Here is a 15,224-nt window from a genome sequence, read left to right as displayed (position 1 = left end):
TTACGGACTGGATTCCAAGGGAAGGGAAGCGTAGCAGGGGACGGCAGAAAGTTAGGTGGGCGGATGAGATTAAGAAGTTTGCAGGGACGGCATGGCCACAATTAGTACATGACCGGGGTTTTTGGAGAAACAAGGGAGAGGCCTTTGCCCTGCAGTGGGCGTAACCAGGCTGATGATGATGATGATGAGATAAGCCTGAATCTCGGAGAGGGTCATACGATCACTATAGGCGGCTGAAAGCGCTCGCTACTTGTACACGCTCCACATGCGACGGCAGCGCAGCACATCGTGCGTCATCTTCCGAATCGCTGTCATCGTCCGGCGGTGCAGCAGAAACCTGCGAATGATCTCGCCGTCATCCAGTTGCGCATGTCAGTACAGCTGTGTCAGCACCTGTGAAACTGTCAAATGAGGCGCTGTTCGGAGTCGCAATGCAACTACTGCACAGGTCCTGGCAGAACATTTACCGCGTCAGTAGGGAGCACATCAGAAGGCGACAAATATTAGGCCTCCCGGCACCCGCTTGCCGGCACTCCCCAGCGCAGTCTGTGCGGGCACTATCGGCACCATTAGACACCTGACGCGATGTTTCCGTATGCCGCGTTGGATCACCGAAACCTCGACACAGCACTCAAAGTAAACACCACAGTGCTGACACCAGTCGCACAAACGAAAAACGTGACCTGCTTGCAGCGTCGTGCGCAAAGAAACAAATAAGCTGCTGGATTGTCTTAACATGGCTTACTAAGCTGAAACTGGAACTGCTGTAGAGCCACTCTGTCGAACCAGGCAGAAACGATGATGATGAGCGGAGGTTTCCAGTAGCGCCACTTCATGGGGCAGCAAGGAAGCTCTGTTCAAGACAAAAATGGCGTTCAGCAAGTCGAGCCAAGCACCAGTCAGAGTCGGTGCATGGTGCTCTTGATCGAGTTGGCTCAAGGAGCGTCCGAAAAATCAGACGAGAGGTTGCAAGGAGTCCGAACTTTCGGCAGTTATACATTATGGTCTATGGGGAGAATGGCGGTGCCACGAAGCTGACCAAATAATCGGGCATGTCCAAATTTTTGGAGTCCGGAAAATCAGTCGGCGACTGTACATTGTAGCTCCCCTGATATCCTGTTAGACTCCCCCCCCTTTTTTTTTTCGGAGCCATGTTTTGGTTTCGATTGTAAATTGACCCCCCAACTTCAGATTTTCAAATTTAAAAAAAGGAGGTTGACTTACAATCGTGTAAATACGGTACTTTCTTTGGAGGCCAACGAAAGCTTCAGGTGTAGAGTGCTGATCCTATCATCGGATGCCAATCCTGTCGCACAGCGCAGTCGCACGAAAGCAACTAAACAATTATCTGGCGGTCGTAACTCACTCCTTTTAATTGAACAGGTTAAGAAGCAATGAAGCTACCTGCGTGACAAAATTCAGACAAGCGTCCACAAGCAAAAAAGTACAATGTGTGAGGGGGGCGCATATACACAGGTGAACTTTACGAGCGCGCCTTCCTTGCACATTTCAAGAGCTGCATTGCACTGCGAGTGATAGCGGCGTCAATGACCCCTGTAACGATGGGCGCTGAAAAAAAATTTATTTATTATATTAATGAAATAAATAAACTTCTATTTTCTTAACTCATCACGAATATATAAATTGGACCAGAAATTTTATTTTCGTTGAATGAATCTAACTGTGTCTCAGTTGAATTAAAAAAACGCCTTTTTTCTTTCCCAATGTTAGTTCCCTCCAAACATAGTCGCGCTTCAATCGCTGCTCCCATAACCACCCTTGCTGATGTCGGTGACAATTTGTACTGAACCACTTTTCACCCGAAGCTTTGTGACCTATTTGGATCGACCTTCACTATACTGCTGACTGAGGACAGTCAGTGGGCCAGAATGGCGGAGTTATCATTAGGTGGCACTGCCCAACCTATCATCATCAGCAGTTGGTGTGGAACGCTGACGTGTGCTTGTGCACGCGTGCGCTTTGACTGTTGTCGCAATGCATTTCCTTTCATTTTATTAAACGTTGTTTGTTCCAACATTGTTTACAGTACTGAGGTTTAACTGTATAAGCTGCCTGGATAGCAGCACACTATTGGCACAACTCCTTACCCTGAAGAAGACAGAGTGCTGCTTTCAGGAATGGTGTCGCTGCCAATGCTGCTCAACTCAGTCAGTACTGACATCTGACGCATGGCCTGAAACAGAAGGCAATGCAATAATTAAAGGAACGCTTGTGTGCGTTTAATGTCCTGAAGCAACACAGGGGTTACTATAACAGTTAACTTAGAGTTCAACTACCAATGCTGTCAATGAGGATATCATGAACAGTTTACCATCAGACTTCTCTACATCACAGAAAAAAAAAAATACAATTTGTACTTAATTGAAACGTCAAGTACAGTGAGCAATTACTGCCCCAGAAAAGTAATTGAGCAATTACTCAGAAGTGATAGATTACTTTCACCTTAAACGTCTGGACATTTATAAACATTGCACAAGTACAGTAACTAGAATGAGCTAGCCTGGCTCTTCCATTGCTCTTTCTGCATGCCTTCACACATTGTTAATATCTGCTCACAATATTGACACGCGTACCCGTTTATCTTTATTGGGTGGCCACGTTTCACCGCCTCAGAAATGTTATCACTCAGTGCAGGACGTGCCTGCATGTATCAGAAGTTTCTCGAATGTTATTGAGGGTTCTATCTACTGTCTGTTGTCACCGAACCTTGTGTAATCTTATTGCTTGTATTCATGATGCAAATTGTGTAGTGGAAGACACGCGGGTACCAGCGATTATTCTGGAACGTTCAATGACTCGTGTAAAAGCCGAAACGCTTGCCCCACAGATCAGACTTCGCCAATCACTGACCATGTTCACCGTTGTCGCAGTGCTTTGAGTGTAACTTGCTTTTGTGGCCACAAGTTCACCCAATAAAAGTTAGTGACAAACACAGCGCAATCTGCGACCTGAATTCAAAGTCGCAGACGCGTCACGCAGACGCAGATGAGCAGTACTGCTACGCACATGAGAGCAGAGGCTCATCCTGTGCTCAATGGCCACAGTGAAGAAGCAGGAGAGAATGCCTGCTTCGATGGTGGTCAATTTCGGCAGTACGGTCAGAGCAGCCTCTGTCACTGCTGCACTGAGATGACTGATGCAGGCTACTGTAACCATCACCTCTGCAGCTTGTCACATATCTAGTGAGCCTCCTTCAATTCTGCAGTTGTGCTGGACTCGCATATTCAACTAGTTGCACAGCAAGCTGACATAATCATTGATTTTTTGCACACGCGAGGAATTCAGATTTCATGCCTTGACTACAGAGTTAGCAACTATACAACAAAGCAAAAATACTAATGAGGCACAAGATTTTTACATTAGCACCTTCAAACAAAAAGAAAGAAAGGCAATGCTTGAAATGCTTGCATTTAGAAGTTAAATCAAACTGTTTGACCCAAGCGTAAGTATCGTGCTGCTTCGGTTGAGCACAGTGGTGCAGTAGAAGGCCTGGTCACCCACCTGCCGGTGACAAGGTTGTTGACCCAGCAGTGACACAGCATCCTTGCTCGGAGGCTGTGCACTCTGCAGCTGCCGCTGGACAGCAAGCAGCCTCTGCTCTGCTTCGGCCATGGAGCCCTTGAGCCTCTCCAGCTCGGCCTGCACCTGGCTTGCCTCAGGCACTGAGATTCAAAGCGCAAGGACAACATAAGCACACTTGGATTTATCATCCTGGACTGCCCATGAATACCCGAGATGCTGCTCTGTGTTCGATATGACCAGGCAATCTGATAGCAGCAGTAACACATTTCTTTTGTATCAATGCTCAGCGGGCTGTTGGCTTTACCCACAAGTCGTAAAAAATTTTCAATTTTATTAAAAAAATGTGTATATCAATTTTATAATGTTGTGCAATGAATGTCAAACTTGCAACTTTTGTACTCAATGTATTGCCACTTTATTTTGTTTTCATTTTATTTGTATTTTTGCATGTGGTACTATCGGAAAAAGAATCACCCCGCCCCCCACACACACTTCTGGCGCCTGTTTCTTTCTTTCGACTAAAACGCAACCCTTCTGGGTCTCCTGCATAATAGAGATACTTACACTGCAGTCATTCGGTGCAATGACATAATGAAAACATTCGCCTTGCAATGCACCCATGTACTGCCAAGTGGCCCACAGTGTCAACAGAAAGCTTTACCTCAGGAGCTTGTAGCTAAAATACATGGGCAAGGAGAAAAGACGGGGAATGCGGGAGATGGAAATTCAAGACGATGAGCAAAACGTGAACAAGGTGAATGCTGGAGCCAACGTTTAGACTAGTGGACTTGTCTTCTTCAAGGCGACGTATGCTTTCCTCGCCACAGTATATACAGGTGGGGTTCTTCTAAACGGGAGAGGTTGTGAGGCGGGAGGATGCGGAAACGAGGGAAAATGTGTTAGCGTGTCGAATTGAGAGTAAAGGAACACTGTGTACAAAGTCAAAGCCAGGGCCCACCCCCCACCCATCCCGGTCTGTCAATGCACGCGCGTTAGCTGGCGTGTCAAGGGCGTCTGACACGCCAGCTGCCAAAAAAAGGAAAAGGAAAAAAAGAAAAAGGGGGGGGGGGGGGCATGTGCCAAGAAATCAAACTAAGTGTTGTTGCCTATAGCTTGAAGTTTAGCATGGTGAATAGATTCTAAAGCTCCCTTTGAAACATTTATGCCTATTGGTTGCAATGTCTTGAAGTTATGGATAAGGTATGATTCTCTGTATTTTCTTTCTCGTTCAGAACGGAAATTTGACTGTAAGATGTAGAGTTTAAGTTCATCAAAGTTATGACTTGGTTGGTTGAAATGCTCGGCAACGGCTTTGGGAAGCTTTTTAGCTGCGTCCGCGCGATGTCCGTTTAATCTGACGTTCATTGATTGTCCTGTTTCACCGATATATTGTATATTACAGAAGGAACATTCAAGCATATAAATCACATCTGAACTTGTACAAGTGAAGCTAGATTTGACTTCATGTGTATAACTTTTTGCGGTGCTTTTAATTTTAATGTCACTTTGAAGGTGCTTGCAGGTTTTGCACCTAGGGAGACAACATGCTTTTATTACGGGGGAATGCTGTTGGCTGACTTTTGCGTGCACTAACATGTCTTTAAAGTTCTTGTTTCGGCGATAGGTAACCCTGGGTACATCCGCGAACGCTTTTCGCAGACACTCGTTACATGATAATATTGGGTGGTATTTTCTTAGGATGTTGTTTATGTTTGGGAGTGCATTAGAATATCTTGTTATAAAGGCCGGCGGTCTGTCAGATTCTACTGTGAGCTGTCTCTTCGCCAGTTCCGACTGTCTCTCCGATCTTGACGCAGCATCATAAGCTCTATCGAGAGCAACTTGGGGACAGTTCCTTTCTGCTAGCGTTGATTTAAGGTCAAGTAGGTGGTGGATATAATCGTGGTCTTCGCTGCAGATTCTTCTTATACGTTTCGCTTGTCCGACAAAAATTCCTTGCTTGCAATGTCGCGGGTGATGACTGTTGCAGTCTAAATATTGCTGGCTAACTGTAGGCTTCCGGTAAAGTGTCGTTCTCAGTATTCCGTTTTCTTTGTAGACCGTCGTGTCCACGAAGTTGATATGACTAGGAGAGTGGTGATCAGTAAATTTAATACTCGGGTGAAAGCGATTGAAATGGCTAATTAAGTCAGTTAAGGCGCTTGTGCCGTGTTCCCATATTATAAGTATGTCGTCAATGTAACAAAGATAGGTGTGGGGTTTTAAAGGGTAGGATTTCAGCAGGTCTGCTTCAAGCTGTCCCATGAAAATGTTCGCATACGTGGGAGCGAATGGCATACCCATAATCTGGCCTATCGAAAAGTACAAGAATGAGGCCTCCAAACAACTGAGCAACCACACCCATTACAGAAAACTCTACTCTAACCCAACTTCAGATTACAGCAATATTGTGATAAGCACAATAGCGAAGCTCCTGTCCAGGGAACTAATCACGCAATCTGAATATCGCTTCATGATGCCCAAGAACAAAACAGCAGGCCACTTTTATCTTCTTCTTAAAATACATAATGTTCCGGTCGAAGAAATATTTACAGCAGAAATCCCAGGTTGGCCTATTGTGTCAAATAACAACGCACCTACTGAGTCACTACCTAAATTCTTAAATCACCACCTGTCGAACATACCCACCACCCTCCCATCTTTCGTTCAAGACCCGCCGCACTTCCTTCGAATTATCGACGGCATCAACGCCAACCAAATTCTTTCCGACTGCGTTATACTAGTCACTTTGGATGTTTCTGCCCTTTACACCAACATTCCCATGAGTGAAGGAATTGAAGCCATTTCTAGATTCCTCGCAATCAATCCCTAGGCGCATGCTCCTGAAGTTTACTTATCGCTCCTTAGGTTAGTTCTCACGCTCAACTATTTCGAATTCAATTCTATACACTACCTGCAAATTTTCGGCACTAGCAGGGTACGCCATTCATTCCCACGTATGCGAACATTTTCATGGGATAGCTTGAAGCAGACCTGCTGAAATCCTACTCTTTAAAACCCCACACCTACTTCGTTACATTGATCACGTATTTATAATATGGGAACACGGCACAAGCGCCTTAACCGACTTAACTAGCCATTTCATTCGCTTTCACCCGAGAATTAAATTTACTGCTCACCACTCTCCTAGTCAGATCAACTTCCTGGACACGACGGTCTACATAGAAAACGGAAAACTGAGAACGACACTTTACCGGAAGCCTACAGATAGCCAGCAATATTTAGACTACAACAGTCATCACCCGCGACATTGCAAGCAAGGAATTTTTGTCGGACAAGCGAAACGTATAAGAAGAATCTGCAGCAAAGACTACGATTATATCCGCCACCTAAATTACCTTAAATCAATGCTAGCAGAAAGAAACTATCCCCAAGTTGCTCTCGACAGAGCTTATGATGCCGCGTCAAGATTGGAGAGACAGTCAGAATTGGCGAAGAGACAACCCACAGTAGAATCTGACAGACCGCCGGCCTTTATAACAAGATATTCTAATGCACTCCGAAACATAAACAACATCCTAAGAAAATACCACCCAATATTATCAAGTAACGAGTGTCTGCGAAAAGCGTTCGCGAATGTACCCAGGGTTACCTATCGCCGAAACAAGAACTTTAAAGACATGTTAGTGCACGCAAAAGTCAGCCAACAGAATTCCCCCGTAATAAAAGCATGTTGTCTCCCTAGGTGCAAAACCTGCAGGCACCTTCAAAGTGACATTAAAATTAAAAGCACCGCAAATAGTTATACACATAAAATCAAATCTACCTTCACTTGTACAAGTTCGGATGTGATTTATATGCTTGAATGTTCCCTCTGTAAGAAACGATGTATCGGTGAAACAGGACAATCAATGAACGTCAGATTAAACGGACATCGCGCGGACACAGTTAAAAAGCTTCCCAAAGCCGTCGCCGAGCATTTCAACCAACCAAGTCATAACTTTGATGAACTTAAACTCTACATCTTACAGTCAAATTTCTGTTTTGAACGAGAAAGAAAATACAGAGAATCATACCTTATCCTTAAGTTCAAGACATTGCAACTAATAGGCATAAACGTTTCAAAGGGAGCTTTAGAATCTATTCACCATGCTAAACTTCAAGCTATAGGCAACAACACTTAGTTTGATTTCTTGACGTATCCCCCCTGCGCTTTTTTTTTTCTCTTTCCTTTTCCTTTTTTTGGCAGCCAGCGTGTCAGATGCCCTTGACACGCCGGCTCACGCGCGTGCGTTGACAGACCGGGATGGGTGAGGGGGGCCCTGGCTTTGACCTTGTACACAGTGTTTCTTTACTCTCAATTCGACACGCTAACACATTTTCCCTCGTTTCTGCATCCTCCCGCCTCACACCCTCTCCCCTTTAGAAGAACCCTACCTATATATACTGTGGCAAGGAAAGCATACGTCGCCTTGAAGAAGACAAGTCCACTTGTCGAAACGTTGGCTCCAGCATTCACCTTGTTCACGTTTTGCTCATGGGCAAGGAGGAAATTTGCTATAATCCCTATCTCTTGACTTTTCAGAGTTTGTTATAACTAATGACCTAACCCAATTCGTCTCTGAATGCACGCGACGAGACCATTTTTCTGCCAGCACTTTAGATTCGTTTTTTGCTAGCTCTGAGTCGTTGATCCAAAATGTAGCTGTCATCCCTGGTATCAGTGATCACGACTGCGTTGTTGTCACGTCTAGTGCCGCTTCAGTTAGACCAGCCCATAAATATCCCAGAAAGGTTTTTTTCTATGACCGAGGGGATTACATGTCTTTATTACGAGAGCTTTCAAATTTCTTCCCTATTTTTTATGAGGTCAGCCAGGCAGTGGACATAGATGAAGCTTGGATTCTTTTTAGAGATAAATTAAAGGCTTTAATTGAAAAATACATACCTTCCAAACTTTTGACAACTAGACGCCAGAAAGATAAACCTTGGGTAGATAAGAAAATTCGCTCACTAATTAACAAAAAACGCCACCTGTATGCTTCGTATCTGAAGACTCGCAATCAGTCTGTTTTCCATGAAATGCGTCACGTGAACTACAAAATTAGGCAAGAAATAAAGGTGAATAAACAAACTTATAATTCATCGCTTGACGCAAAGTTGAGGGATAATCCTAAAGAATTTTGGAAATTTGTTAAAATAAATGGTAAAGTGGACACCACTGTCCCTATTTTATCAGTTGGCCAGAAAACAGTGCTTGATGATTATGAGAAGGCTTGCTGTCTGAATTCCTATTTTAAAAGTGTTTTTTCTGAGACGTACACTGGTAAACCGCCTGAAATACAAGAAATAGTCTACGAGAATACGCCTATGGTCACTGTCACATATAACCGTGTTCTGAAGCTTATTTCCAATCTGAACAACAAATCGGCCGGCGGTCCTGATGGTATTCCGTCGCAGGTATTGAAATCCTGTTCTCAAGAAATTGCGCATATTTTAGTCGCTCTGTTTAATAAATCATTAAATACCATTTCATTACCTGCAGAGTGGAAGGTAGCCCACGTCGTTCCCGTTCATAAAAACGGTCCCAAAAATGTGCTAGAAAACTACAGGCCTATTTCTCTAACATGTCTATGTTGCAAAACACATTATATACAGTGCTGTGATGAAACACCTTCAAAGCAATAATTTCTTTTCGAATTTTCAACATGGATTCAGGCCCGGCTTGTCATGTACGACTCAACTGGTAGAGTTCTCTCATGATCTCTTTTACTCTTTTGACCTTGGATTTCAGGTAGACTGTATATTTTTGGATTTCCAGAAAGCTTTTGACACCGTTTCTCATGCATTGCTTTTACATAAATTATCTTGTCTCGGTATACACCCTGCAATAGTACATTGGATAGGAAATTACCTGTCTGGACGAACACAATATGTTTTAATAAACGGCACTAAATCAACACCTGTCACCATAACCTCTGGCGTGCCCCAAGGGTCTGTTTTGGGGCCTTTGTTATTTTTAGTCTTTATAAATGACACTGTCAACAATCTAGAATGCAAAGTGAGGTTATATGCTGATGATTGTGCCACATACAAGAATGTAGAAAATGATTGCGATGTTAGTAGTTTGCAGAATGATCTAAACAAAATTCATGCTTGGTGCATTAAGTGGAGCATGTCTTTGAACAATGCTAAATGCCAACTTGTGTCATTCACCCGTAAACACTTTCCTGTGAGATCAGTGTATAAATTGGACAGACTACTTCTTGAAAAGGTCCAACACTACAAATACCTCGGGGTCTATTTTTCAGAAAATTTAACATGGAACAGACATATTGAATACTTAACCTTAAAATCATCTCGTATGCTAAACCTTGTTAGACGTAATTTTTATAACGCCCCCCAGAAAGTAAAAGAACTGCTTTACATAACAAATGTTCGTCCAGTACTCGAATACGCTTGCGAGGTATGGGACCCTCAAAGCTCTAAACTTATAGAAAAGCTCGAACGCGTCCAAAACCGCGCTGCAAGATTTGTTTCTGATAATTATAACTTCCGTAGCAGTATTACATTACTTAAAGAGGACTTTGGTTGGAAAACACTAGCACACCGCCGATTAACTGCACAATTAGAACTTTTTTTCCGAATCTACTCTGATCTCACAGGAATAAATAAGAACTTGTACATTTTCCCTCCGCACTTCATCTCTAAACGATGTGATCACGAGCTGAAAGTTCTTGAAATGCGCTGTCGTACTGATGTCTACCGTAATTCATTTTTTCCACATGCTTCCGCACACTGGAATAGGCTTCCCAGAAGCATTGGTGAATGTAAAACGTATTCAGGGTTTCTGTATTTATTGTCACGCAGTCTGTCGTAGTATATTATCCCGTTTTCTTTATATCATTTGGCTGGCATTGCACTTCATGCAATAGTGTACCCTTTCCATTTCTGTCTTGCAATTTTGCACCGCATTTCACTGAAGACCGTGTTGCCGTCGAGATGACTCATCGATGTTACATATTTTGTTACTTTTACCACCTGTGCTTAGCTGTATCAAGTTTTTGTCACATGTTCATTTTTCTTCAATTTGCCCCCCCCCCCCTGCAATAATGCCCTTGCGGCGCTGCAGGTACTTGTATAAATAAATAAAAATAAATAAATAAAGCAGCGAACCAATCTCAATCTGCTCCATTTGACACCTTAGAAAAATTAATCTAACTGCTTGGAGCGGATTTATCACTTATGATGGCTTTATTTTTTTCTCGTTTACAAAGAACTGCCAGAAAATAAAAAAATAAACAGATGCTAAGTTTGCGACTTTGCAGCTCTGCAGAAAAGAAAAAAAAAACATGGTATTCCAATTGTGCAAACTATCTTTTTTAAGACATGTAAGGTTGAGTAAACTTATAAATCATACCACTGACTTTGTGAGTAAGCCGAACAAGAGAGAAGATCACATGATGCTGGAGGCTTAAACTGATCGACAGTGAACATGCCCTGTTCAATGAATGTTGATTTGCGAGTAGGCTTTTCATCAATACTCATCTGAAGAATGCAACTGTTTCACATAGGCTGTAAACAACTATACATCACTACTGATGAGAAAAATTACAGCAAGGAAAAGACAATGCACACAGGAAGCGAAGACCAAGACAAGCACTGTCTTTATGTTGTGCTAACTTTCATCAGCAATGCAAGACCAGCTAGCCCAACAATCAACTCATCTTGACTACATTACATGTGCATTACACTACAATTTTTGGTGCGGAATTACACAACTTCAAAATAAATTTTATTGATATTTGCAGCATATTTTCTTGAACTTTGCAGATATTTAGGTCAGAAATGAAACTACTGCTTCCAACAGTTCGTGGTATTCAAATGTGCAATACGAATATTTCTTCTGCTTTTCTTATACCTCGCGTACAGTAAAACCCATCTCCCCGCTGACATGGCAACTAGTGAAGATAACGTTATTGCTTGTTTAAATCGCTCCCTGCACTTTTGTTCTCTTTATTATTTGTGTTCCTCTAAGCCACTGCCCTCTGTAATACATTAGACCTTGAGGACAAACTAATGGCATCTTTAGGTGGTCATTTCACAGGAATCTTGCAGAGTCATGAAGGCCTTGTAAAAGAGCAACTAAGCATTAGTTACTGCTAGCATAAGTGGAGCCCACTTATGCTCGCAGTAGCTAACGCAATTTTGCTCTTTTGCAAGGCCTTTGCAAGGGAGCAGGATCAGCACTTCCATACTGGTTTATTCTCGTAACGGAGCTTTAAAGCTTTCACGGCCAGATAGCTCTCAAATGACCACCCAAATATGTCATATATACAGCAGAATTTCATTCATACATTTTGGGAAAGAATGCAAGAAAAAATGTACCAACTGGGAAGATGTACAATCTGAAGTCACTAAAAAATGTGGTGGACTCAATTGCAGTTGGCATCTACGTAATAAAAATGTGTAAATTATTGCAGCACACGATGCCGATGCACGCCTAGGTGGTGGCGCCCTAGAGGCCTGAGACACCCATTGTCGTTTTGGCAGCTTTAGAAAGCTTACATTGGTGCTACTCGAATCGGGCCCGGGTCAGCAACTTCTTCGGGCAGGAAATTTTGACATACCCACTCGGCAAGAATCGTGGAATGAGATGTCTCGAACTGGTGGGGCCTGAGCACCCCGAGACACATATCATTTTCCTAATGTGCAGGGAAAACAGGGGGAAGGTGGGAAATGAAAATTCAAGATGATGAGCAAAACAAGAACAAGGTGAAGGCAGGAGCTGTTTTGTCAAGTGGACTTGTGTCCTTCAAGGCCTATTGTGTAGTATTTTTAAGACGGCAATGGGAAGCCGAAACAAAATTGAGCAGGTGGGCGACGCCAGAACATGATGGATGGATGGATGAATGGTTGTGGTGCTATAGGGCATGCGTTAGCACGCAGTGGGCCGCACCCACGTCGGGACAGAGAGGCCGAGCCTCTCTGCCACATCGTGGCCTGTTGGACAGCCCATAACTGTTCTTCGAGGTTGGGGCTGTGTAGAACTGCATCCCAGCATAAAGAAGTGTCGCTTTCATCGCCGCGCAACGCAGGACACCGCCAGAGCATGTGATCTAAATTTGCTGTCATTGCATAGTGTACATGCATCTGTTGCCTGAATTTCAGGGTAAAGCCTGTGAAGAAGTGGGGCGTTTGGGTTTGCCCCCGTCTGTAGAAGCCTTAGTGTTAGAGCCTGAGGTCTATTGAGTATAGAATGTGGGAGGGGGCAGATCCTCCAAGCCAAGTAAAAGCGCTTAGAAATTTCATTGTACGAGGAAGTAGAGTCCCCATTGTTTGTACCCTGAAAATCACGCTGCCCGGTAGCTATGCAGTCGACGATCCCTCGTGCAGCATGGCGTGCCGACTCATTGAGGTTGATCACAGTAGTGTTGGTGGTGATAGCCGTGAATGCGACATGTGACGACTCGCAAGGAAATTTGCTGGAACTGCAATAGGAAACTGAGTGCGTGCCAGCAATTTCATGTGACACGGGCGGGTGCCTACTGCAGGGAAGCTGCCATGGGAGGCGCTTACTGCTCTCAGTTGCATGCACCTCGCACATTTTCTTGTCTACATGGGAACTAGTGGCCTGAAGACGTATCACGCTATCATAGTTTGGCGATGTACTGATCGTTGGTACCGAAATATTGTGTATTCCAGGAATGTGTTATTGCAATGTTTTATGCACATAACAATTCATGTGTATTTTCCCCCCTTCATTGTACTATAATGCCCCCACTGTAACGCCATTTGTGGTGCTGTGGGTAAAGTGATTAATAAATAAAACATACTAACCAGTACTGTGGCTGCTATCTTGCTCGGCGAGACACCAGCCAGCACGTAGCTAGTGGACAACTTGGGTCAGCGGCGTAAAGTGGGCTAAGAACGCTAATCGCATTAAAAAAACGCACGAAGGCGTGCGGCGCTCACCCTGTGCGACCGACGTCTGCGCCGAGGCGGCCTCCGGCCGGTGGCTCATCATGCGCGACACGATCCGCTGCAGCAGGCACGGCCCGTCACGCTGCGGGGCCACGCGCAGCAACTCCTCGACGTCGCGTGCCGAGAAGGGCTCCCGGCCGACGCCAGACTCGCAAGCGAGCGTGCACAGCGCGTACTCGTAGCCCTGGCTGGACAGGTAGTCCTGGATCAGCCACAGGACCACCTGGGCCGAGAGTGTTTCGGGAAGCTGTCTCTGTGCCCAGCAACGCGTATCGGCAGTGCGGGTCTGCGCATCCGGAGCTTCCCTTGGTGGTGTCCGCTCGACACGCATCCCAGGGAAGCGCGAGTTCTAGGAACTTGATTAAACTAAATGTAGGTGATCCGTGGCTTGCGGACAAGGATGGGAATCAAATGTGTTGGTAATGCGCGCAGTGCTCAAAGCGGTTTCGAGCAGGGGCACTGGTCGATGATTTTCTGTTGGTGCGTTAGTTGGCGCATATCGACCTGCTTACGTAGAAATATTTGTAACCACGCTCATTATGAACTGGTTTAGTTCGATCGTAAGTAAACTCAACAACCAGCGAAAGCTAGCGGGCACTCTCTTCCTGTCGTCGCGATATCTGTGCCACCTTGTAGTGACGGTAAGCAACCACAGTGGCACAACGCAAGTCACGAAAGTAATAACTGTGTATTCGGCGAACCTGTGCGCAGCAAAACAAGTCACACTCGGCACAAGGATAGCGGAGAGCTCACCATTTAAAATCTGATCAACGGGTCACGTGCGTCGGCTTTTATACATAAATCGTCGAAGATTCCAGCGTAGTAGCTTGTGTTCGCATACCTTCCAGGAATTGCAACACTATTCGCGTCGCGCATACAATCTGATTACAAAGTTCGGCGACAACACATACAACAGGTACAGCAACAGGTACACTCGGCTATAAAAATCGAGAAGGTTCTATGCAGGCGCATCTTGCCATTTGTTAGCCGGTGAAAAGCGGTCACCGGAAGAAGGCAAACAAAGTACGCGTGTCATTTGATAGTTCAGAGTAACACATGAAAGCGCTAACCTGATGGAGAAGAGTTTGCGATGAACACTTGGCGCTTTGTGTAGTTATCTTGAGCGCCTCCACAAATTTGTAGCGCAGTCGCGCACGAAGGTCATTGACGATCCCTTGCTCTTCGAGGAAGCGGCACATCTTGAATCTCATCTCCTTAAAAGTTAGCCCATCTAGCTCTTTCTTCGCGTCCATAGTGTCCTGACGAGCGAGCTATGAAGCAAAACAAACCCTGCCTTCACAAGAGCAGACCCAAATGAAATACGACAAACAAGGACGAAAGCATCCAGTAGTTTGAAAAGCGAGCTCTCTTATGAACGCCGCCATGTTACACAAAGTTGCCAATGTACTTAAAGAAGGCGCTAAATAAAAGTAAAAAAGTGGTATATCACAACCAACCTCATTATTATAAATACATTTTATACAATTTAGAATACTAAATTATAATTCACTGTATGGTATAATTTTATTTAGTGCATACCTTGTCGCTTAGCGAACGTTTATTAGGCCAACAGTAGCGTACGGACATTCTCTGTGGCATAGAGTTTCTCACTAGTGAGAAACTCTATGCTCTGTGGTACGCAGCCGATGCTGCAGCTGCCGTGCACCAGCTCTTTTCAATGGATGAGCGTGGCGCCGCCTGCAATGAATGCCCACTATGGCCGGCAGAGGTCGCTG

General features: G+C 44.5%; 1 protein-coding gene across 2 annotated transcripts in view; it reads right to left on the bottom strand.

Annotated features, from left to right (window-relative positions):
* The window catches only part of LOC135902113 (uncharacterized), a 42,483-nt gene extending 27,599 nt beyond the window's left edge, over window positions 1-14,884 (bottom strand). The window contains exons 1-4 of one of the 2 annotated variants that reach the window (XM_065432030.1): window positions 14,559-14,884; window positions 13,480-13,711; window positions 3,523-3,683; window positions 2,109-2,194 (exon numbers count right to left, since the gene is read on the bottom strand). In XM_065432030.1, the coding sequence (XP_065288102.1) occupies window positions 2,109-2,194; window positions 3,523-3,683; window positions 13,480-13,711; window positions 14,559-14,741 (662 nt within the window). In that variant the 5' untranslated portion in view covers window positions 14,742-14,884. The remainder of the gene's footprint in view (window positions 1-2,108; window positions 2,195-3,522; window positions 3,684-13,479; window positions 13,712-14,558) is intronic. The other variant, XM_065432031.1, reaches the window with a different exon arrangement.
* Window positions 14,885-15,224: the final 340 nt, after the last annotated feature.

Source organism: Dermacentor albipictus, chromosome 3 (assembly GCF_038994185.2).
Source record: "Dermacentor albipictus isolate Rhodes 1998 colony chromosome 3, USDA_Dalb.pri_finalv2, whole genome shotgun sequence".
NCBI classification, from domain to species: domain Eukaryota; kingdom Metazoa; phylum Arthropoda; class Arachnida; order Ixodida; family Ixodidae; genus Dermacentor; species Dermacentor albipictus.
This window is presented reverse-complemented; position numbering and strand designations above follow the sequence as displayed.